This window comes from Eulemur rufifrons, chromosome 7, assembly GCF_041146395.1.
Source record: "Eulemur rufifrons isolate Redbay chromosome 7, OSU_ERuf_1, whole genome shotgun sequence".
Classification (NCBI taxonomy): Eukaryota; Metazoa; Chordata; class Mammalia; order Primates; family Lemuridae; genus Eulemur; species Eulemur rufifrons.
This window is the reverse complement of record NC_090989.1, coordinates 5,553,174-5,577,680: the sequence shown is the minus strand read 5'-3', so window position 1 is coordinate 5,577,680 and position 24,507 is coordinate 5,553,174. Positions and strand designations below refer to the sequence as shown.

The 24,507-nt window shown below is 43.7% G+C and overlaps 1 protein-coding gene across 1 annotated transcript in view; it reads right to left on the bottom strand.

Moving 5' to 3' along the window:
* DSCAM (DS cell adhesion molecule) overlaps positions 1 to 24,507 on the bottom strand; it is a 740,578-nt gene that overhangs the window by 22,352 nt on the left and 693,719 nt on the right. Inside the window, exons 28-31 of the mRNA XM_069471934.1 lie at positions 23,562 to 23,738; positions 12,873 to 12,903; positions 6,323 to 6,438; positions 2,660 to 2,809 (exon numbers count right to left, since the gene is read on the bottom strand). Of these exons, the coding sequence (XP_069328035.1) occupies positions 2,660 to 2,809; positions 6,323 to 6,438; positions 12,873 to 12,903; positions 23,562 to 23,738 (474 nt within the window). The remainder of the gene's footprint in view (positions 1 to 2,659; positions 2,810 to 6,322; positions 6,439 to 12,872; positions 12,904 to 23,561; positions 23,739 to 24,507) is intronic.

Sequence of the window (24,507 nt, the reverse complement as noted above, 5' to 3'; positions counted from 1 at the left end):
TTTTGGGGTATAGGAGAGCCAGAGACTGAAGCATGAATTTGAGTGGATGTGCCTGATGTTAGCAAACATTATTTAATGAAGTTCATCACAGAGGAAAGAAACGTTGCTCTGTAAGCTGTAGTGTTTCTGTGTGATTGACTCTCAGGCTAAACCCCTGGGAGAGCATCCCGTCCCTCCCAGAATGAAACGTACTTGCAGGATGCTGGCTTTTGAGGCCCTACATGAAGAGAATAGCTGTTCTCTGCCTCAGCCCTCACCACTTTCCCTGCCTCGCTCTGCATTCCAGTGACGCTTCCACCCCCAACACGCTGGAGAACCTTGGGAGCTTTTCCCTTCTGCCCCCTCTGCCTGGCTGGCTCTGGTCTTGGTCCGTATCTTCTCCTCCATGGACGTCTCCCCAAAAGACTCAGATCCAAGGCAGCAGCCCCACCACCCCCAAACTCCTGCTGACTCGCCATCACTTCATTCTGTTCTACTTTTGTCTAGTACTTATTGAGAAATGAAAAACACCTCAGTCCTTTGTTTTCCAGCTGCCTTCCCCCACTGGAATGAAATGAATGTCTTTCTGCATCTTACTCATGACATAACCCCATCACGGAGCACTGAGCCATAGATGTAAAGTGAAATGTTAAGAAATATTTGTGAATGCTGAATGAATGCATTCTTAGACTTCCCCAGCTATGCTTCCAACTTTTCAGCCATGAGATACACATACCTGTCCCTCCCACATGCATTCTGCCTGCCACTCACCAACCACTGCTTTATAGTCTCTGCTCTGACTCAAATTCACGTCTCTGTTGATATTTTAAATGCCATCAAACCAACTTCTCATTATTCTGCAGCTGGAAGTTTGCCGGTGCTTTCATTTTGCTGCCTCTCCCCCTGTCTTAACTATTTACGATGAGCCTCTGTGCATTTCTCTGCTGCTAGCTGAACACTGGCAGGGAAGTGGAAATGCGTGTGTGTTGCTTTGTAGCAGAAAGAACTGGTGTGCTGGAGGGATTCTGCACCACTGTGTCACACGTCCTCTCGTGTTGCACAGGACACATTTCCAACCTTTGGGGAAGTGTTTCTCAATGACAGTCCAAACAACCAACATCAGAACCATCCAGAGTGTCTGCTACAATGCAGATTCCCAGGCAAGAACCTCTAGGGTGGAGCCCCAGAATTGATGTTTTAAACAGGTGCCAGGATGAGCTGATGCACACAAAAAGTTGAAAATACTCCCTGGAGCATCTGACCTGCTGTCTCTGTCTTCTTCTTCCTCTTCTGTTACTTTCTTCAACAATCCCCATGCTGACTGGGCCAAGGGAACGCTGACACCAGGGATTCATCAGTCTAAAAGTGCAATCCCTTCAGAGTCTATGTAACCCTTTCCTGACTTAACGGCAAGAAGTGGCTCAGAAACCCATCCGAACAGTGCCCTGAAGTAGTCGGAAGCCAGGCCAGGCAGATCATAAGAGAGAAGCCAAAGCTCTTGAATCACGTTTTAAGAACAAGGCTCTCATACACGCCCCTTTGCAAAGCTAATTCTCTCTCACGACCCGCTCATGTCCTCAGAATGTACGAATGTCATTAAAGAGGAAGGAGGTGAGGTTAGACAGAAGGAAGAAGGCAAAGGCTTCTTTAGCATATTTTAAAAACATTTTTCAAATGAATTTCAATGCCTGTTAAAACTGTTTCCTGTATATTATAATGTTATTTAGTAAGCAGCTGGTTAGTTTCAGGAAGCTCATTGCATTTCACAAATACGACACAGGTTAGAATTCATGAAGAATAGCTTTTAACATTATAATATTTATTTTCCTAATGATAACACACTACTCTGAGAATGTAAATTTTTGCAAAGAAACTGATTAGAGGTTTGAAAGCTAGACATCAAAGCTTCCAAAATGATAATAATCGGGACATCAATTTCTCAGTCTTTAAAGAGATTTAGGGATAATTTCAATGATGAAAAACAAGACTAATTAATAGGCTCTAGATACATATTAGGGGATTTAACTTCATTGCAGTAATTAATTTCCATATATTAGGGATGCAAATATTAATAACTAAATCCAACATAATCTCCATGCTAGCCAGAACTATAATATTCCTCAAACAGTGCATTCAGGGGGAAAATCATAAACTGAGGACAGACAAATCCACAGTTGAATCTTGGTTTCACTACTTATTATATGTACTTTTTGGGCTGCTCACCTAACTTCGCTGAGACTCAGTTTTCTCATCTGTAGACTAGGGTCTATAATATCTACTTTATGAGTATGTATCTTACAAGGTTGTTGCAAGGATAACATGTGTGACATCATTTTTCTAACCAAATACTGGCACATAGGAGACACGCGCTAATGTTGAATACCTTCCCCTTTTCCTATGTTGCCTAAACAAAAAAATAAATAAATAAATTGACCTGAAAGTTCTAGGACTTTTCAGAGTAAACCAATACCAAGAGTTATTGGCTTGAACCAACATAATTTTAATCATAGCTAAGACCAAACAATAAAAACTCGTTATCCCAATTAAAGATGTCATTATACCTATTTGTTTCTTAGGCCTGGGTCTGGAAAGCCCTGCATTTTCATTTGATAGTGACAGAGTGTTAATACGTTTTCATCATTGCTAACACCCCACGTTTTAAGTGTCGTTGACCACTCACTTGTTCCCGGCCGAGCGTCCGAAACATCCACTAAGGGCCCGGTGGCCTGAGACACTGACTGGTAGTGGACCGTGTGGGTGACCGTCAGGGACTTCTGCTTCGCTGCCTCTCCGAAGTCGGCGTCTGTCAACAGGACAGTGGAGCGATCGTCTGCAGGACGGCAGGACACAGAAACCAGACACGTTACCCCCTTTCGGGGACTCCCTGGCCTTCTCCCTCCATCGGCACTTGTGCTACTGTCAATGACAACAACGATAGTGGCCTCCACGACAGCAACACACGTGACCACAGATTCAGGTGCTGTGTCCGCATCACTCTAGAGCTTAGGGTTGACTTTGGAGCATGAGTGGGAAAGGAGGGGTGACCACGAGGAGAAGGCGCTCCGCTCTCTGGGTGCGGTTTCTTTCCGTGAAGCAAGCATTGGTTTGAGGAGCTTGCTGTTGTGGCTGCCCACACGATAGAGCTTTGGACTCCTGTGTTTGTCAAAAGCTCATCTGAGACACTGTCAGCAAGGCCAGCACCACCCAGTGATGGGGCTGCCTGTCAGAATGGGTCCCTTTGGCTGCTGGGATGCTCTGCTTGCAGCACTGGGACTGCACCACTGCAGGGCTCTACACTGGGGCGGGCTCCATTATGAACTTGGCAAACGTTTGCAGGGAGAAAAAAAGAAGAGAAAAATCCAATTTTCCAAGCTTATCGATTCCTCTGTGGTAAAGGATTTGAGGTACCTTCCTTGTCTTCCCACCTTTTGTGAGCTTTCAGCACTCTGGACTATCCCTTAATTGACTTCCCCTAAAATGACTCACCTGTCAGACTCCGGAGTCCCACCAGTGCAGACACTCGGAGGTGGGAGAGGCAAGAGCCTGGGTTTAGCTGGGTTCTGAGCATCTTGGTGCTTGGAGAAGGAGCAGCTGCTTGAGCTACACCATTATTTGGTTGCCTTGGGATTTTCATTACTTTGTGGTGATACTTTTCACACTTTCTTAAGAGCTTTTGTACTCCAAGGGAAACTTAGGTTAGGGTATATGGATTTCTCATAAATTTGCAAGGACTGCAGCCTAGGATGCTGTCCTATGAGTTTATCAGTCAGCCGGGACCATGCCACAGCCTGCCCCGACACCGCAGCAGAGATGTGAAAGTCGTAAACAGCACAGCTAGGCTTCTGTGCCCAAAAAAGGCTCTGAACAGAATGAACCCTACAAAATCCAATTACTCAAGCTCTGGCAGGAAAGGAAAGCCTCTTGAAGTCAGAACAAAATTTCTTGGCAGAGGAATAGAGGGAAGGCTGCCAAGATGTCTGCGAGCATCCCAGCGCGTGGTGCAGAGCAGGTTGACACCACCACGGGCCCCGGGGCTTGGCTTGGAGGTCCGGCCCCTCAGTCATCCCTTGGCCCCTCAGTGAGGGTTTTTCCTTTTTACAGAGACAGTTTCTTACAAGTGAACGGACCTGGCACCAGGGGCTGCCTGTCTACATTCATCTTTCATCAATAACGTGGATGCATCATGGTTTCTAGCACGCAGCCCTTCTAAGAGCACACTAGCTGATCTGCGGGGCTAGGTTTCCCACTAGTATTGGGAAATCTCAGCGCCTGTCAGGGCGTGAGGTTGACCATTCATTCTGGCTTGAGATTAATGTCCCTCTAATATTAGATTCTTGTAGTCAGAGCCCAGAGCGTTTTAAAGCACCGCAGTTCGACTTCCCTAATAATTAGAAAATGCCATCGACCAGCTGTCAGGCATCACCAGAAGGTAAACCACTCTTGGTGATGGATGGTCTTGTGTGCGCTGTGGTGTATCTGCAGCCGAGGGTCATTACTGCATACAGAAGTGAGTGACAGGCTATCTCTGGTGTTGAGCCAGCAAGGACTAGCTCTTGCAGGCCATATGCTGCTCCCGGGATCCACCTAGTATCTATTTTAACAGCCTTATGGAGAATGATGAACAGATCTCATGAGGCTCATTTAGCAAACATGGTGACCTCCACAAGGTACATAACTTCCACATCTCAGTTGCAAAAGTAGCACCTTTTTATATGTTGGTTGGAAGGGTTAAATTAAATAATACAGGTAAGGCCTTGGCTTATAAAATCACAGGGTCAAAGGAATTACATTTTGATTTTTGAACTCATGTTTCAAAGGAAATTTTAGTTTTAATACCCAATCTACTGAGTTCCATAAAAGGTTCCAGGTATACCTCTAAAAAAGAAAAGGTATTGAAAAGCAAAACGTGGTGCCTTATCCTGATGTGAGCAAACTAATAAAATCTCGTGCATTTTAGGGCAAGTAGTGGCTCCTCGTACAACATGGGTGGTGAGTCTTCAACTCAAGTCAGTTAACCGAGGGCACGTTGGACTCGATCAACCTTTCTCTAAGTGCTGCTGTGCCTGAACCCACGTGAATCCAGCGAGGGAAGCCCAGGCTTTAGGATTTCAGAGCCATAAGGCCAAGATGTCTCCACTGGTGGGTGGAGGAGGTGCTCTGCCCAGCTGGCCTCTTGCTCCTGGCAGGAGGTGGCTGTGGTATGTGGTAGGAGGCAGGCAGTTTTGTCCAGACCCCAAGAAAGGGTCACCCAGGGACGCATGCCAGCAAACACCTTCCAAAATAAACAGAGCGAACTTTCAAAAGAGGCAGCTTAGGAACCTGCTGCAGAGTCTGTTTCCATGGATACTGGAAAGCTTGGGGAACCTCTAAGGCCAGGACTTATTGGAGGTAACCTGTCAGTATCTAAGCAGGTGACAATAGCCCATCACCACGGTGATGACATGGCAGTGAAGCAGGTGGCCAGGTGGGGACCCTGGCTCTGCTCCTGTCTGCGTGATCTTGGCAAGCTACACTAACCTCTCTGCATCTCAGTTACAAAAAGAGTACCTTTTTCACATGTTGGCTGGAAGGTTAAATTAAATAAGGCACATAAAGTGCTTATACAAGTGTGTGACATTTAGAGGGTTCTCAATAAATGTTAGCTATTCTATTATTGCAATGAAAATATGAAGTCTCTGTTTCTGGAACAAATGGCACTGTCGAGGCAGGCACTGTGGAACAGTGGTCTCTGAGGGAAAAGAGCCTGGAAACTGTCAAGTCACCTGGATTCCGGGTGATTGAGCCACAAAACCTCCCTGCGGCTGCTGTAAAACCATGACACAAGGGGGCTGGGTGTTTCCCAAAGTGCTGCAAAGGAAACAGTTCCAGGATATTTCTGGGGTGCCAGGGATGGATGGAGGATACCTTGTACAAAGACATTTGTTTGTTCTGCTGTTAAGTATAGTTTAAAGGTTCTCTTTAGTGGAGGCTGCCTCATCAGAGTTGCCGAGGAGAGCATAGAGTGGATTTCCAACCTGTGCGGGCCTTCTGGGCTTATGTGCATTTGACTACAGATGTAATCCTTGCAGTGGCAACAGTAGCCTCCCTGGGAAAGACCCAGAGTGATCAGAGTTGGAGACCTCCTGTCCCAGATGACCACTGAGCTGTGTATAAGTCAAATTTGTAATAAGTATACTTGCAGATACTTATTCTCCACGGTAGCAATTCTCTACCTTCTAACTTTTATACTCATGTAGCGTTCAAGATGCTTTCCCATCTAATATTTCCCATGCCCTAGGGTGTGGGCTGAGAAGGCATGGCTGTGGCAGCCACACTGTGTAAAGGGGCAAACGGGGCACCTTACCGATGGTCTCCATCGTGTCTCTCTCTTCGATCAAAAGCTGAGCTCTGGGTATGTCAATGTGCATTCTCAGGGTCTGTTGTTGCTTGCTCAAAGTGTCCGAAGTCCGAGTATTCTTACTGGGAATGAGATGGGTGGATACAGTAACAAATCCAGTTCAATGTTACATTGTGCCAACTGAGTTTATTGTCTAATTACACAAATTCCTTAGGGGGAAGGGAAGGGAAAAGTACACGATATGAGATTTTTTTCTTTCATTTCACCAGACTGGGGAGGTTTAGAAAATACAAATTATCAATAGAGATTTATTCCATATCAATAGCACCTTTACAAAGTTCCCATTTCTTGTGTAAAAGCTAGATGAAACAAATGCAAAGCGATTTTAAAACCAACAACATTTTCGTTTGTCAGATGTGAGATATTGCAGCAAGGGTGAGGGGGAAAGCAGCTGGATGGAGGTTTTACTAATGGATCCATATGCATATCTGGTGCTATTTTATTATGTTTTAGTGACAAATCACAAACCTTGTTAACTTTCCTGACATTAGTTTAGTTTTCCTGATAAGGCATTTTAGAATAAGGGAAAAAAAAGCAATTACTATAATAATTTTATCTCAAAATTTGTGTACCAGAAAATTACTCTTAGAGTGAGCTGTTCTCTAAATGTAAATGAAAATAGGTAGTAAAACTGCTTGGTATAATCATAGCCAGTTACAGCCCGCAGTAAAAAAAAAAAAAATCCACATTGCACAAAAATTTTTTAAAAAGTCAATAAAGGCCTTAATTAGCAATCCTCATTAGAAGGATGGTTGTTCAGTCTTTACAGAATTATAAGAATTCACTAGATGTTAAAATAATGTTTGCAGAAACATCCTCTAACAAGCAGTAGTCATTTGGACACTTCCATCAATGAGATAATCTATGGCATCTATAAACCCAGATCAACAATTGTCAAAGTCTGTTTTGGAAAAGATTTCTGGAGCCTAGTTCACTGAATGATGGTTTATCTCTGTGTTGGTTACTTCTAATAGAGAACAAGAAAGGGGTATTCCCACTGCATCTCAAATACTTTCCCTTCCGGCCAAGCAATCCACATTGTGTCCCAAGGCTCTGCCTCTACAGATCTTTCCTTGTCAATGAGGACTTGTCCACTCTTGAACCTTAATAATCCTAAGGCCAAGTTCACTCAGATGCCTCCCTAGATGTTTGCCTGATGTGTATACTCTCCATCTGAATATAACCAAAACATCCTGCTTAGGAGTTGACCTTGAACCGGATTTCTCGTTCTGCCACGAGTAACTGGGTTATGTACCTGGATCATGCTAATTACGCAGAGCCCAGATTCAAACGTTTTGGCCTGATTTTTTTCACATGGTCTCTATACTCTTTCAAAGTACTTACTTAACTAACTTATTTTGTTTGTGGTTAAAAAAACAGAGAGAAGAATGCAAAAGTTAAAATACTTGCATGAAAGGAAGAGCATCTTGGGTGATTGGGGGGCTGCATTCATGTCATGCTTAGACAAGCTACATTTCCACACAAGCATATGGGGAACGACTCCTCTGTGAATATCCGCGAGAGCTGTTTAGAAACTTCACTGGGGACTTGAGCTTGTCCTTGCACCAAAAATAGAAGTGTGAGCTAGTTCCTTCTGCTCATCATGAATAGTTATGAGGCAGTCAGCGGCTGCTCTATTAAATAGTGATGAACACCAAGCGCAGGCTATACTTAAACAACAATGAGGGGTCTGCTATCAGACTGGCGCAGGAAGCCAGCTAAATAATGGCTGTGAACCGTGGCGACCGCACCAGGACTTAGAATATGATTAAACCTCAAGAGCCAGGACAATCAAAGCTGGAGGTAAAGTCCTCCTTCTCCTGGAAAGACTGTAGGAAAATGGCCCAAGAAACCTTGAGATTTCAGGGGCCCGTTGCTCTTCCCTTCCTTTGCACTTGTTCTCTTTGCTTAGAACGCCCCACCCCACTGCTCCCCAAACCCTTGTGGCCGGTTCTCGGCCTTCCTGCGGGGCTCAACTCAGACGCCGCAGGGTTGGGCCAGGTTGGGCCTCTCTGCTAAATTTTTTCTCCTCGGTACTTATTACTCCCAAGCGTATGTTACATCAATTAAATATATTTAATTGATTTATCTTATTCATTATCTGTGTCTCTCACTGGAATATACACGCTGCAGGGGCTATCTTCATCTGTTCTCCTTGCATGTCCCTAGAACTTAGGACCGTATTTGGCCACGGTTGGTGCTCAATAAATATTTGTTAAATAAATCATGTTATTTTGAGGGTAAAACGTGAGCTGAGTGGCACGTCCCTAAAGGCTTTGCTTTGGGGCAATAGTGTCCTTCTCATTCTAAAAGGGTTCATAGGTCCCAACTAAGTCATTTCATTATGTTAATATTTGGGGTCATATTTGATATTGTATTGTTATATAGAGGATGCCCCTCGAAAACTATAACAATTGGTCATTAGAACAGCAGCAAACCTTCAAAAAAAGTAGTTTGAAGAAACCTCATTTGTGACCTGGAAAAAGAGTCTGAATGTTTTCACTGTGGAAGCAAAATTGCATCTTTTGTATGGTATAGGATCATGCTAACTATATTAGTTATTAATAAAATATAATCTTGGGTTACCCATTTGTCATTTGGCTGTTGGATTAAAATGAGCGGAGGAGAGGGGGAGGGCTGTTTACCAGGCAGAGTATCTCCCAGCTCAGCCAGTTAATCACTGGTCACTGCAACTCTCCCAAATCTTAGTGTTTCCTTAAGGGTGGAGGGTGGGGTGGAGAAAATGAATAAAGATGTCTGTACAACCTCTCTTCCTCCAAATAAGAATCAGAGCATTCTTTAAGTGTAGAATAACAGTCAGACTGTTAGGAACATAGCTCATTCTAATGCTTGAGTGAGTATTTTTTTATTATGTGTACAAAAACATGAACATTAAAAAAGTTAAAGTAACTTATCCTCTCAATTTGAATCTTTCTCGGCTTAAAATCAGCTCACTCACTAACACTAATCCTTGAACCTTAAACATGTGTTTGTTAGTTTTTTAGAGCAAGCCTGTCTTACCTCTTAGGAGGCTGGCATTTTTTTTTTTTTTTTTTTTTTGAGACAGAGTCTCATTCTGTTGCCCAGGCTAGAGTGAGTGCCGTGGCGTCAGCCTAGCTCACAGCAACCTCAAACTCCTGGGCTCAAGCGATCCTCCTGTCTCAGCCTCCCGAGTAGCTGGGACTACAGGCATGCGCCACCATGCCCGGCTAATTTTTTCTCTATATATTTTTAGCTCTCCATATAATTTCTTTCTATTTTTAGTAGAGGTGGGGTCTCGCTCTTGCTCAGGCGGGTCTCGAACTCCTGAGCTCAAACGATCCACCCACCTCGGCCTCCCAGAGTGCTAGGATTACAGGCGTGAGCCACCGCACCCGGCCAATGTTTTTAATAAAATAATAATCTTGCCTAAACATATAAAAGGACAATCTTTCTGTCTGGGTGTGGTGGATGCAGTCTCTCTTCTCAGGGGTGACACGGGCAGATATCTGGAAGCAGGAAGCACAGCGATGAGAGGTGGCACCATGCACAGGGTCCCTTGGGGGTCGAGGCCGTCTGTGTCCTGCAGGCCCATCTGCCTTTCTGGCCTGGGCCAGCTAATCCTTCTGAAATACCCTGATACTTCTTGGTGGAACATGGTTGGAAAATAAATGTTTCGTCCACCTAGATCACAGAATGATAAAGCTAGGAACAATTTTGATTTTCTTGTATTTTAGATGAGGAAAGCACTTTGCCACGCGAAGTGGCAAAATCACTTGCCTAATATCAGAAAACCAGCCAGAGGCCACCTGAGGCTTAGAACATAGGCTGTGGGTTCCATGTTCTTCTCATGGCACCAGGCTGCCAACTCCCCAGGCTTCCAGAGAAAACAGCAACAAAGACAGGGACAGTAATTCAGTACTCTCTGTGCCAATGGACATGGCTCGCCTGGACCTCCTGGGCCACATTGGAAATAGGGTTGATCCTAAATTGACAAGATGTGTGACAAGGTGTTTGGTTGCTTGACCGGTTCACCTGCCAGGCTTAGATCAAACCAAACTTTCATGAGTAATTCTAAACTGATCCCATACAAACTCAGCTATTCAAGGAGCTTGGAAATCCTCTTCCTTCTCAATCACTTTCACCCTTTGAAGGGAAATCACGTTAACTAGTTTAAGTGGTAGTGATTACTGGTTTTACTGTTCCTAATTTCATGCTGACAACTGTCAACCTTAAAGACCATAATTGATTCCTGCTCCTGTCAACAGGTGGTCTTCGAGGACAGTCATTGCCCTATTAATAGAGGATGCTTTCTAATGTCTTGCTCAGGGGCTAAGGAGGGGTAGGGGTGCATTCTAGGAGATCAGGAGAAGTGGAAAGCAAATCAACCTAACTGAAGAAATGCTGAACATGTCAGAAAATAGCCCCCAGCCTCACGGCCTTGGGGCGAAGGCGTGGAGGAAGGGGCAGGCGAGGTGGCAGAGACCTGGGACAGGGAGGGAGTGGGGAAGAAAAGCTTGGGGCCCAGAAGCTCTCTGGGGGCCGCAGGAGCCCTACTGGGGGTGCAGACTGGTGAGGTGGGATGAAGGTGGCCTAGGGGCAGGGGCTGCCATGGTGAGCAGAAGTCACCCCCCGTCTAAAGGGCACTGTGCACACCTCCAGCACCTTCCCTACCTGGGCGGTGCCCAGTGTGGCCAGGACCTTTCCAGGAGAAATCAGAAAGCCAAATTTTATGTGAAATTGCCTCATTTTAAAAGTCATCAACTTATTTATATTTTTAAAGTCTACATTGGAAAATTTATTTTATTTGGTAGATTAGTCATTACAAGCCCAGTGATTCTGGCGTCTTTATCCATTTTTCAGATGTTTTATCAGATCCGCTCAACACAAGTGCATGTGTGTCTGGATGTGCTCCACGTGACCTATAAATGTCCTCACACTTGCTCAAGAAATGAGTACAGACTTCCGCCAGAGCCTGGACTCCAGGTGTTACACACACACCTTTGTAATCTTCTGGTAAGTTTGGTCTAGCGTGGTTAGATACCCACTATAAAGGAGGATTGTACAGGCTGTCTCAACCTCTTTGCCTCTGCTCTGAGCTCAAGATTCCTGCCACCAATTGCCTGTTTGACACCTCCGTTGGGTGCTTAAAATGAATCCCAAATGCAACACGACCCAAATAGGTCTTTTCATTCTCATCAACACCTCCCTGCAACCCGGCCCTCCAAAAAAACAAGTCCATACCTTGCCTCTATCTTCCCAATCTTTGCAGATGGCACCAACGTTCATCTAATTACTCCCACCAAATGTCTTTCAGAGTTACCCTTAATCCCTCTGTATCACTGTTTTACCTGTGATGCACAGTGTTTTAAAATACAAGATGGCCAAACAAAGATGTCTATGGGAATGCAATCCATGTGCCAATGGTACTTGATTTCTGCCTTTGATCTTCAAAGACGTTGGTGATAGGGGACATGGGCTCTTTGTGAATAACAAAACAGTCCTAATTTTATATGTATAGATGGGGGAGGAAGACAACTGTGATGGAAATGGGAGTGGGAAGAGACCCATCCTCTTCCTCTCTCACACAAATCATCCTAAAATGGCAACATCAAGTTCACCATCAGGGTTCTTGACATTTTCCTTACTTTTTTCCTTGCTCACTTTTCATTTAATCGTTACACTATGAAAGGCTTAAAATACAAATATCCAGGTGAGGTAACATGCCAGTCAATTAATCCATGAGTATAAATGTGTACTATTAGAGTGTTCTGGTTTTTACGGAGTAAGGAGGTTGGACAACATGAGGAAACCGAATATTTGGAGAGGGGCTGAGTGGAAAATAGTGTTCAGAGACATGGAAGGAATGCACACTGTCCTTGTCATGTCTTTGCCTCTCACAAACCCTGTGACGTGCAAAAGTGAAGCTGTGAAGGGTGCCCTGTTGTCTTCCATGGCTGTGAAGCTTCTCTTACTCATTCAATAGCCGCTATCCACCCATGGCCGCAAGGAGGACCATGCCAGGCACTCCTAGCAATGGAAGGTGAAGGCTGTGTCTTCCAGACCTGGCAGTGAGTAGGCAGTGGTGACAGGAGTGGAGGCTCCCCAGGGTCAGCCCATTGCCTTTGAAGAGCACAGCCCATTTCCCACTGTGGTTTTCTTTTAACTCAGCTGTTAGGTGGAAGGCTTGACCTCACAAGGAGTATATTTGGGTGGAAGCAAAACGAAGCCTGCTTACTTATAACATGTCTCTTTCTTCCCAGTTTCATGGGAAACATTCCACTGGTTGAGTGCAGCCAAGAAGACAACTACTTATTGCACATCTCAAAACCTATCTTTCAGTATCTCCATCTATAATGAGGCATATGGATATTTTGGAACGTAAATGGAAATTGTATGTTAAAGAGAAAATGTGTAAGTCAATTTCAGACTGTCATCTTTAAAAAACAAATCATCAAGGCAAGTTCAAAACTGTTCTTTTAAACATGATATTTGGGGTGTTAGATCTTGTTCTTACCTCATGAGCATCTCAGCTAAACTCTTTGCATCTAGGGAAAGAAAGTTAATATTAGTACATGATAAATAACTCATTAACATTCACTTAGGCATTTATGGCAAATATTCTACAATCAGATGACTACTGCCATTTTAAAATATAATCGTATACTCAGATCACTACTAATAAACTACAGTTTTATGGATTCCTTGTTTCTTCTACATGGAACTTTTTTATATCCTTTTTTTAAACTTACAAAAAGATATCAGAACTATTCTGTGGCCATAAAATTCTCAGACATCTATTAAAGGTTTTATTACAAGTGATTTATTAGTCACTTCTAGAAAGCCCAATTTTATTTTCAGCAGTCAGAAAATTAACATTTTGAAAGTAAGTCATTTATATTGTACAACCCAATCCTTTTGTTATCAAAATACCAGAATTAAAAAGCTTATGACACTGTAAATCACTTACAAATCGCATTATTATAGAGCTCTGAGTCCTTTAGGTTGATCAAAGAATTGTATAATAAATGACATATCACTGTTTCTGGAAACTTAGGTGCTTATTTCAAATTCACAAATGAAAACTATATTTTTTTCCTCTGAGGACACTGTTTACCAAGACCTGACTCCCACTCCTGACAGAAGAAATCCTGCCTAAAAATGTTGTAGGAAAAAAAAATATCTACCTTTCTGGTGGCACTGTTTTATAATTCTCATTCAATCTTAAAATATAATTTATTCTTTTTACACATTTTGTCCTGGCAAAATCAATGTTTTCTTTCCTAGAACACAAAAGCCTTCTTTCTGTTTTGCTTTCATTGCTCTTTAAAAAGTCTTGATGCTAAGTATGCGGTTCAGTGCACAGAACTTTCTGGAAATGGACTCAGCTGACTGTATGACTGGCTCTGTAGTGAATAACCACATGTGTTGGAGCATTTCCATCTCATGCTTTTGGGGGCTGACATTTAAAAGCAGGTTGGGGGCACATGCTGCTGCTGCACAATGTGGGTGGTCACAGAAAGACCACCTGGAGGCTGGTCCCTTGAACCTGAGCTCAGTTGCTCACGTCGGCTACGCCAGGTCCCATTGGTAACCTCAGACGGGGCCCGGTTTTGTGCACAGATGGGCTCAGTCTGGAAAATGAAACAGGTCCTGTCTACCCCACCCACATGGCAAAGCAAAGAAGGCAAAACAGCACTTGATTTCCCAGTTCATGTCTTTATATTTATCCAGAAAGACAAAGTAAATATGATGCATTTCCTCTCTCCTTGAATGATTTAACACTTACCAAGTAAATCTGTCTATACTGAATGCCAGAAGCTTGGGATTAATTAGCTCCATGTAATAACCAAGCAGGGCTAGTACAATACTCCAAAAAAGAAGAGAAAAATTCCAAGGATTAAACATCTTACACCAGTTCACATGTTGAGGGTTTCTCAGACTCAACTCTCTTTGGAATCGGCTGCTTTCCTTACTGTGCCCAGCACAATTCCTCCCTTTTCTGTTCTTGGTCAGCCATCAGTTTTCTTTCCTGTGGTCTGTTCCTATCCACCACCTGAGTCCCGCCATGAGCACCAAGCTACCCGCGGTACTGACGAGCTCTGGCGGCAGATTCCCCTGGCCGTCCCTAGCAGGCATCTTCCTGGAGGTTGGGCTCATCCGTGGGTTTGGCCCAGAGCCATTCCAGACAACGGCTCCCTGTACTTGTCACTTTCTGCCACTTCCGCAAGAATCAGAGCCCTACCGGGTGTGGAGGGTTTGGAGACAGGAGCTTCAGGGAGTCCAGGAAGTGGGCAAGATCTAGGATGTGCAAGGCTGGGTGCCCGGTGGCACAAATGACAGGAACAGTGGTCTAGGAGGACATGGAAGCAGCATTTGGGGAGAGCTGAGGTGTCTGTTGTCAAAGTTGGAGGATGTTAGGTGACCTTCTCAGAGGCAGATTTGGAATCACGTTTTGGAGCGATGCCAGCGCTGAGAAGAGGCCTGGAGTTAGTCAGGCTCACATCAGGAGAGCGCAAAGAGGGGATGGCCAGCTCTCGCCTGGGACATACTTTTGTTTAGGGGTGAGAAGAAAATCTGGGACGGAAAAAATTTTTAAAGTCCTGGAACCGTAGAATCTTAAGTGCAATACAGACTTTTCAAATCAGCCTCCTAGTGAACGTTGGAATCCCTTCCATGGAGTCTTAGACAGACGTGCAAATGTGCTGTGTCTACACAGATCCGGAGCTGAAGCCACTGGCCACTTCAAAGAGGGGGTCAATGCTGTGGGCACACATCAAGTGCCCTCCCTCTCACTCCCAGTACTGACCGGCTTTCCAAGTGTGCGGGTCTCTCACCTCAACACGCCCCCGCAGGATCTCCCCTCAGTCCAAACCGCATTTACTAGTCAATGCCCTCTTCCCTGGTCTGCCCAGCTCCAGCCTCTCAGCTCTCTGAGGGTCACCCACGCTGCAGGAAGGGTGACAGGTCTGAAACCATCTTGCTGAGTCACACCTGTACTTGGAAACTTTCAAAGGGACCTCACTGCAACAGCACAGAGCACGGCCTTCCATGCTGGTCCAAGCTGTCTTCTGGCCTCTTGTCCCTCATGTGTGACCTCCAAGCCTCTCTCTGAGTTTCCTGCACTTGCCACTTTCTGCAGAGACGCCCACGATTTTGCCCCTGTAAGGGCCTCAGTTGACCCCACCGCCCATGCAGACACATGAGCTCTGTGCACCCGACGGCTGGCAGCTCCCTGGCCGCTGCACTACAGCTGGGACTGCCTTTCCAGCTCACACTGCCACTGCCCGTTTTCAGGGCCCTTGGTTTTTACCTCCAGACATAGCCCAGTCCCTGGTATACAGAGAAGCCACACAAAGATTTCCTTAGGACACATTTAATTGTGAGAAACGTCTTCCTTGTCTTGGGTTGGAAGCCCTCGATGTACTTTCTGCCTGTATATGATGACGGCGCCTGCTGGAACCACTGGCAAGCTATGCAGATGTTTCCATGTAGCTGCCGTTCCCCTGCTTGGCCTCAGCTTTCTCTTTTCCAGGTTAAATTCTTCTCATGTGGCATAATTTCCAGGTAATTCCCTATTTGGAACTCTCTTCTATAAGAGACATGTGATTTCTTATTTCTTTATTAAGTGGGTCTGAGCACAGACACTGGTAATTTTTGATATCCTCCTAAGCACACCAGTGAGAGAGCTCATTGTATGTGTTGCAAATGAAGTTTTACAAGTTATATAGAAGACTTCACAACTACCCCTATTAAATTTTATCTTCCTGGTTCCAGACTTTCAAAAAATCTCTTAAAATTTGGATTCTTTCCTGTGATTCATTAGTTTTCCCACCTGGATGTGTGTCACCTCCAAGATCCGATCAACCTGCCAGCGTTTTCAGCCATAGCCTGGTGCTCCCACATCCATCAGCCCTGTCAGAACACATATGGTTCCTCCCAGCCTGTGGAGGGCCCTACCATTTCCAGATTGCTCACAAACCATCCTTTCTGTAACCTAGAATAATTAGTCTCGATCTATAATGTGCAGGGTCTATTGTTTTTGGAAATGGCTACAGAGTAGAGATGCTCAGCTTACAACAACGGGGCTACCCAATAAACCCAACAAAAGTTGAAAATATCACAAGTTGAAAATGCATTTAATACACCTAACCTACCGAACATCACAGCTTAGCCTAACCTATTCTAAGTGTGCTCAGAGCACTCGGATTAGCATACAGTTGGGCAAAATCATCTAACGCACAGCCTATTTCATAATCGAGTGTTGAATATCTCATGTAAGCTTATCTATCATATCACATATCAGTAGCCTGGGGGGAAAAATCAAAATCTGGAGTATGGTTTCTATTGAATGCCTATCACTTTTGCACCATAGTAAAGTGGAAAAATCTTAAGTTGAACCATTGTAAGTCTGGGACCATCTAGATAATCATTTTCTAATACCTCTAATTTGCCTTTGATTGTTCAATAGTTATTCCCAAAAGTCCTGGAATCGTGTCTGGAAAAATTTTATTCAGAACCTTCAGATGTTATCCTTTGGCGTCTTGGGACTGGAGTCCCACAGCACTTTTCTGACCTTTCCAGTGGTGCTGGGCATTGGGGGCAATCTTTCCCTTCTGTGAAGTAGCATTTACTGGTGTCTACATTGCACCACTTACCCTTTGGAACCTGTGTGATAGTTCTTTGCCAACATTGTTTGCAAAAAGCAGCATCTCCACGCCCTTCATATGGCTAGTACTTAGTAGGTTTTGAAAGCATAAATCAATTTAAACTATCAGGGCTCTTATTATTTTCTCAAACATCCTGAGTTTTACTCCTCCTCCCATTTCTTTCTTTATTCTTTTTCTTTCTTTCTCTCCTCCCTCCTCCCCTCCCCTCCTTCCCGTCTATAATTCTTGTTCCACATTTCCTGGTTCGAATAGCATTTCTCCTGGTGCACATCAAGCAAAGCAGATGTTGTGCTGCTCTCCTTTCTACCTGCCATATGTTAACATGAGAACAACGTGCAAAGCTTGTTCTTCTTGCCCAGATACAGCTAACAGCCCTTTGTGTTGCCTGTCACATTTTTTTCACAAATTTCAGATCAATCTGAGATTTAGATTTTGTGACATCTTTCCTGAAGCCCCTCGCTACTCCTACGTATCCATCCTTGGCTCTGTGAACACTTTAACGGGCTGGGAAATGAAGGAGAAGTGCCACCAGGATGGTCTAGTGATATTGACACGTGGACGGATGGAGTTTCAAAAGACAACATTTGCTAACACTCCACATGCTGCAAAGAGGGCTAAAAGTGGTGGATGAAAGGAGAATTTGGTGATCAGAAGGTAACTGATCATCTGTCTCTAGGAGAGCAGTTTCATTTGAGCAGAAGGGGTGGAATGAGAGCATTTGGGAATGGAAGAAAGGTAATGTAGCTGAGCATAGAATACTCTTCCAAGTAGTTAGTGGTGAAAAGAATTAGGGAGGACAGTGGGTTGAATATATGCAAGCTAGAAGGAATATATATTTTAATATATATTGGAGAAGGCTGAGGGGCAGTGAATATTGAGATAAAAATGAATACACCAAGTAGCTTGATGGACAAACATAAAATTATAGAGTAGCTACTGATACTATGTTAATGTATCTTCTTATTCCATGTTTAATTGACAAACCTTTTAAAGCTTAGTGCATATCCATGGGACAGCCTATTTGTTACTTGCATATTCCAACACCTGCAGAAGTTTCCTGGAGAGAGGACAGTGATCCAGGCTCCCCTTCTAGCTCTGCCCCAACTCATATGTGATTTTAGATGAGTTCTCCAGTTACTTTTCTGAAGGCTTTCTGTCCCTCACTTTTGATGTCAGCAAAATGTGGCATCATATTGCCAAGTTCATAGTTGACCTTTCTGCACAGCTTTTGAGAGACTAAAACAAGAAAGTGTATAGAAAAGAAAGAGGAGAAAAAAAGGGGGAAATGTTGGCACTCTGTAGATTAATACATGGTTCAATCAATTCTTGGGCAAGGCCACCTCCAGTTGGATTAGGACCACAGCTATGTCCTGCCCAATTTCCATGTTGTTTTTGCTTTTATCTTGGGTTTGCACACGGTATGAAGGTGCATGTCAATGAGGCAGCGAGTGCCACATGATGGCACACCAAATCCCATGCACTGCAGCTGTGCAAGGCTTGAAAGTCTGAATTGTTTTGTATTCTACACATACAAATGTTTCTTTAAAAAAGAAGAATCTTACTTACAGCCACATAACTATGTTTTCATGTCTGAAGTTCTAGGTAAATTCAGGGGAGTATGCTTAGGTTGATACCTCTGCTGGGCAGTCACTTGCACACACCCACAAAAATACATTTTGGGGGTGGCAGATTTGACCTTGCTTTACCCTCCATCAGAAGCTTTTATTTGCAGGCTCCCCACACACTCTCTGCTTTTCTGTGGAACTGAAATGGGTCTCATAAAGTAGCTATTTTCGTGAGGGCTGTAAACCTGCATTTAAGTTTTTACAAGATCCCAAATAGCACTTTCAATCATCAGCAGGCTGAAATGAAAGCTGATTCGAAAACCATGGCAATGTGTGCACTCAAAAAAAAAAAAAAAAAAGAAAAAGAAAAAAAAAAGAAATCCATATATACTGGTAATCTGAGAAGACTGCAAGAACAAACACAGAATAGGACACCCAAGCAAGGCAGAGTTCCGGGGCCAGGCTGACACCCAGGACTGCCCCCCGACTGCCCACTGCCCGTCCCTGGCCCCACCCAATGTTCTACTTAGCTCTACCATTACAAGTTTGGAGTTTTAAAAGAATAACTTTATTAAGATACTAAGGCAGAAAAAGAGAGAGAGAGGAAGAGAGTGAGAGGGAAAGGAAGGAAGGAAGAAAGGAGGAAGGAAACAAAGAGGGAAGAAACACAAAGCATAGAACTAAAGAGTGTCAAGGGACAAGCGTCTAATGGCATCTTAACCACAGTTTGGTCACTTATTAGCTTGGCAATGAAACCGTGGGGTGCACACTTCCTGTTTCTTCACTAACGAACAGCACATTTACGGGGACTCTATCCATTAGTGCTGGGGCATCTTTACTTACTTCGAGGCTGCCTCAAGTTTAAGTGTCATTGGGCTCCTAGATGTATATTTCTCCTTTAGGTAAGTGAAGTTCCAGTTACTTTTTGGTTTTACAAATGAGGAGAGCGTTGGGCTCATTTGCAGAACAGCTAAATGGCTGCTCAGAAGCTGTGACGACTCCTCACTGCTCACGCCTTAAACTGGGACTGCCCAGCACCAAAGCCCAGATGTTCTCTGCAATGGTCTTCTGGAGTTTATCAGTTTTATGATATTAATCCATTTCAAAGCATGTTTAAAACAACAAATACATTTCTGATCAAGAGAAGAAGAGCATTTTCCCAAAAGAGCATGATCAAATTTTGTATCACTCATTGATTTTCATCTTTAATTTATTTGAAGTCTTGGAACTTGGGGGCTGGCACTGCCAGTACTGACTGGTGCCGACAGAAGCTTGCACCTTATTGAGGAAATTCGTACTAAAGGAAGAGGCTTGTAGAAATATTGGAGCTGATTACTTGATACGGGAATCACACTTTTATAAGGTTGGGGCTTCCGGGATGTCGGGCCCAGCCAGTGACTTGCCCTATAACCTTGCACTTCAAAGGATCTAGAAGTTGGGTGGAAATGAGGGCACCATTAAAAGCAAAATGCTTCTAAACTCCTGGATAAGGTTATAGATTAAAAAAAAAAAAAAGTAGCACTTGCAGGCAATTTAGAGTTTAGGAGGTCGCTATGCTCTAAAATTAGTCAAGTACTCAGGAAGAAAGAATATAGGTTGGCTAAACTGCTTCAGTCCCATTTTCTTTCTTTCTTTAAACATTTTTTTACATAAAACAACATTATATTGTATCCACCCAACTAGGTTGTTTGTCTGTATAGCAAAACACTCTTCTGGTAAACGTTTTGGTATTTTCCAGCAATCAAACAAGGTCAATCATATGAGGTTGGCCTTACATAATCACTCTAAAAACATCCGTGAGGGACCCCTACAAATTCTTCTATAATTTAAATTTTCTTATCTACGTGTCTGATCTTGACGGGTGGCTTCTCAGGCAATGCTGACACGTTACTAGAAATGTGGTCCTTACTTTGGACAATTAAAATATCGTGTGCAGCAATTCTCTCCATAGAATCTGTAAATATATTTGAACTTCTTCTAACACAGGCACAGAATCTTTGCCTTATGTGGGTCAGGTTGTAATTGGGTGATTCTACTGATGAACTCTGGGATGTTTAATAGATAGGAATCTATTGCTTTAAGCTGCAGCTCCTCTCTGTGAGTTGGAAATATTTCATGTCATTAATGAACATTTCAGGGCCCTGCAGGGCTCAAAGACAAAGTCCCTTCTGGGCAAGGCCTGGCCTTTCCTTGATTCCCCTTTCTGAGCCCCCTGCTGACTGTCCTTGCAGGGCCACACTTCGCACAGCTACAGAGAGATGAGTCTGTCCTTTGTGAGCCTTGGTCCACGATCGCTGCAGTGTGACCTTCTACAGTTCTGGAACAGGGTCTTAGAAATCTTTTTTCTCCCCTGGACCTAGCCAGACTCTGGTGATGGAGTAGAAGTGATTAATAATAAGCAAATGTTACTACTGGAAATGCTGGGCCCTGTAGATAAGCTACAATGATTGGTTGAATGGATTTATTTCAGTACATCCACAGTGAAACTTGCCATTCGGAAGTGGTATGGAATTGAATACCTTTGCATGCTTGCTGTCCTCCTTTCAGATTCCTGATTTGAGAAGTCTTTATTACGCATGTACAAAATGCAAGACTGCAGGTACCTTGGTACCACAGCAAGCTACTTCTCTGGAATGTTTTGCTCTTTAGCATCTCACATGAAAACATCCTCTTTGCCACAGTGCTTATTTTCTTCCTGCTGAAACCTTTGTGTTGGCGCTACCCTTTCTCTGGCACAGAGAAAACAAAACCATTTCTGGGGAATGAAAGACCAGGTGCTCTGATGTGATGTGCTGCTTTCTTCACTAAACCCAACTAAAGGACCCTAAGCATCTGGAAGTAGAGATGCCAGAGATTAAAATGTTTCCTTAGCCCTTGCAAAGCAAGTAACTAAATTACAAGGAACTATTAAGAATGGAAACAAAGGATGTGTGGGTCTTCCATCATCCTAACCCAAAGGCCTCAGTGACAGTCAGCAGCATCCTTAGCTAGAAATGCCCTTGGCAGGGACACACGAGGTTGCAGAGCTTAAGCTATAAGCAGAATGGGAAAAATGAAACAATACCTGAGGAGGAAAGAGCAAGCAATAGGAGCCAGGGACAGAAACAAAAAGCAAATTTGGCAGAATGGGTAGACTGCTGGAAGGACTGCCAAGAACCTTAACCCATTTGCTGCCAAACTTTTGTGATCAAATAGAAATCATTACAAAGAAACTTCTACAGTTGGTTTTAAGAAATGTTATATGGACAATCTAAAGCCTCATAAATGAAACTAGTTAGATACAGTTGTCTAAAAGCAACAAAGACAGACCCTCTTGGCACCTCAATAACAACTGCCCTGAAGTCTAGGCCACTGGATTCCACTAGCCCTGAGAGACGATTATAAAAACATCCTTTTGGTATTTTAGTGATGAGCACACGTGAATGGAATTCAACACAGTCTACTCCAACACACTGGGCAGTGCTGTACTTTTGTAGTAATATTTTATTTAGTACTTGGGTAGCCTCCCTTTTTCTCTCCACTTGGAATTGAACCATCACTGTTTTTCACTTCTGTAGAATTTGTTTGAAGTCCTATTTTAGCATTCATAACATTTTTTGTTGTTTTGTTGGTAGCTGTTTATGGGCCTACCTTCTACCTAGAGTTTAGAAAGCTCTTTCTTTTCAAGTTGGTATATCGAGCACCTAGTACGCAACACAGGATATAGATATTCAATCAAGTAATGTTGGCAAAATTCAAAGATAATTGGTTAGCCTGATTGAGAAAGGACATTTCGATGAGACTGGTAGTTCATCTGAATTCTTGGGCTGCAGGAGACTTAAATGGACAGACTATTAATTATAAAGTACAGATGGAGAGTGACGTATTTCAAATATCTTAATTTGTTGGCAGAGTGAAAGCTAAGGGATAGTAACATGTATCTGAGTCCCATGAAAAGAACTGCTTTGGATAGGTGAAGACAGCTGAAAATATCTCCATGTTGACGGCTCTAACTGGATTATGGTCAAGTAGAGTATTTATAGAAGAGGTCGATGTTTCTAAGCATATCAGCAAAGTTTGGGGATATTATCGGTCTATTTTAGAGGACGTGCTTCCAGACTTGCTCCTTGAATGTAACTTGGAAGAATATATAGGATACAGTGTATCAATACTCTACAGTGCAGTGATACTAAAATGCAGATACCTTGTATATGCAATTTAACAAGAAAGTAGGTTGGTTAAATACTGTCACCGGTAAAGGGCAAAAGACTCAGGAACATTTCTCCTACACAGTGTTTGTTTAGAAGAACTCCTTGTTCTCACATTGCAGAGCAAGGGCAAGTGAGGGCTGCTGGCCAGAGGCTGAGAATAGCCTCATCACGCAGAACGACAGAGCCGGACACTGTAATCATGGTGCCTGTTAACAATGGATCTCATTTGGCCTGGGTTCTCCACCGTCCATTATTTTTTTCCTTAGTTCGACTGAAACTCTTACACTGGGCTTCAGCTCAACTTTCTAATTTGGGAAAGCGTGTGTTGTCTGCCTCTCAATGCGTTTCCAGGACCGTAAGCCCTCAATTTCCGCTTCCAGGCAATGCAATAATTCTCATTCCCAGAGCAAATCTGATAGGTCTTTTCAGAGAAAGCCATAATTGGTGGCTTTGCTGGAACCACTGAAAATTAAAGAGAGTGGAGTTGAAAAACCCATGTGAAATTAATTTTCTTTGCCTACCGACAGCTAGGATTTAGAGGACATGCCAGAGGTTGCCTTCCCTCGACTTCTGATTTACTGAGATAGGAATGTTTTTGCTGCTCTCTCCTAAGACGCTAGAGTCTTGCTGAAGGACCGTCAGGGAATCAGGCAGGGACCTGGCTGGGAGAGGGAAGTATCATTCCCCTCTGGGCCTGTTCTCTGGCTGTTCTCTCTCCCAGTGGCTGGGCTCCGCAGCAGGGGGCCTTTGGGGTGGACGCAGCCACCAGCCCTTGACCTACCTCTCAGCCTCTTCAGCCTCTGCTCCCTCCGCCTCCTCCGCAGCACCAGCAGGAGCACGAACAGCAGCAAGACTCCCACCAAGATACAGGAGATGGTCACCAGCATCTTGAGCCCTTCGTTGGTCGTCAGCCCTTCTTCACTTTGGACAACTGACTTAATGAGTGGAGGAATCGTACCTGAAAGCAGGGCCACGATGTTAGATGGCTATTAATTAATTAATAGATGGCCATTAATGAAGATGGCATGGTGGAGTTTTTAGGGATGAGGGGTTACAAAAATCTCGCTGTGTGATCCAAGGGTGTTGGAGGTGATGGGAATGAGAGGAACTCATTCTCTAGGCCCTTGCTAACTTATTTTCTTGTACATTCCCCTTCCTTTGCCCAAACTTCCAACTGACTCCACAGCACAGCACATCTTTGAAAGGGACTTCATTTTGCAACGTACTACCGGGTGTAGGCCCTTGAAAGCACAATGCCCCGGCTCGGTACTCACAAAAGCCACATGCATTTACCCAGAATTAAGTGTCCTTTTGACTGTCACCCACAGCACAATTGACAGAGAGACTAGTTGAAAAATTGCAAATCAGAAAAAGAACAATAGGTTTGGCAAATGGACAGCAGAGAGTCTGCAGGGAGACTGTACCAGATACACCGGCTTAAAGAAGCTTAAACCCCTTTTTATTTGGTTATCCTTTTGCTTTTTATCACAGGTGTAAAATGAAATCTACTTTTAAAAAACTGCCATTTTAGAGTATAAGAGCTACAGACAACTTTTCAAAGGGGACCAATCTAGGTCTCTAAAGCAAACTACTATTGATCAGGCAGTGTTAAACAGTGCTATGAAATTCAGTTATTTAGAATCATAAGGAAACACTGAAGGGAAATGAACTCTGAGCTATTATATTTTAAGCTGCCCTCTACCCCGATGCTGAATGCAATGGGTGTA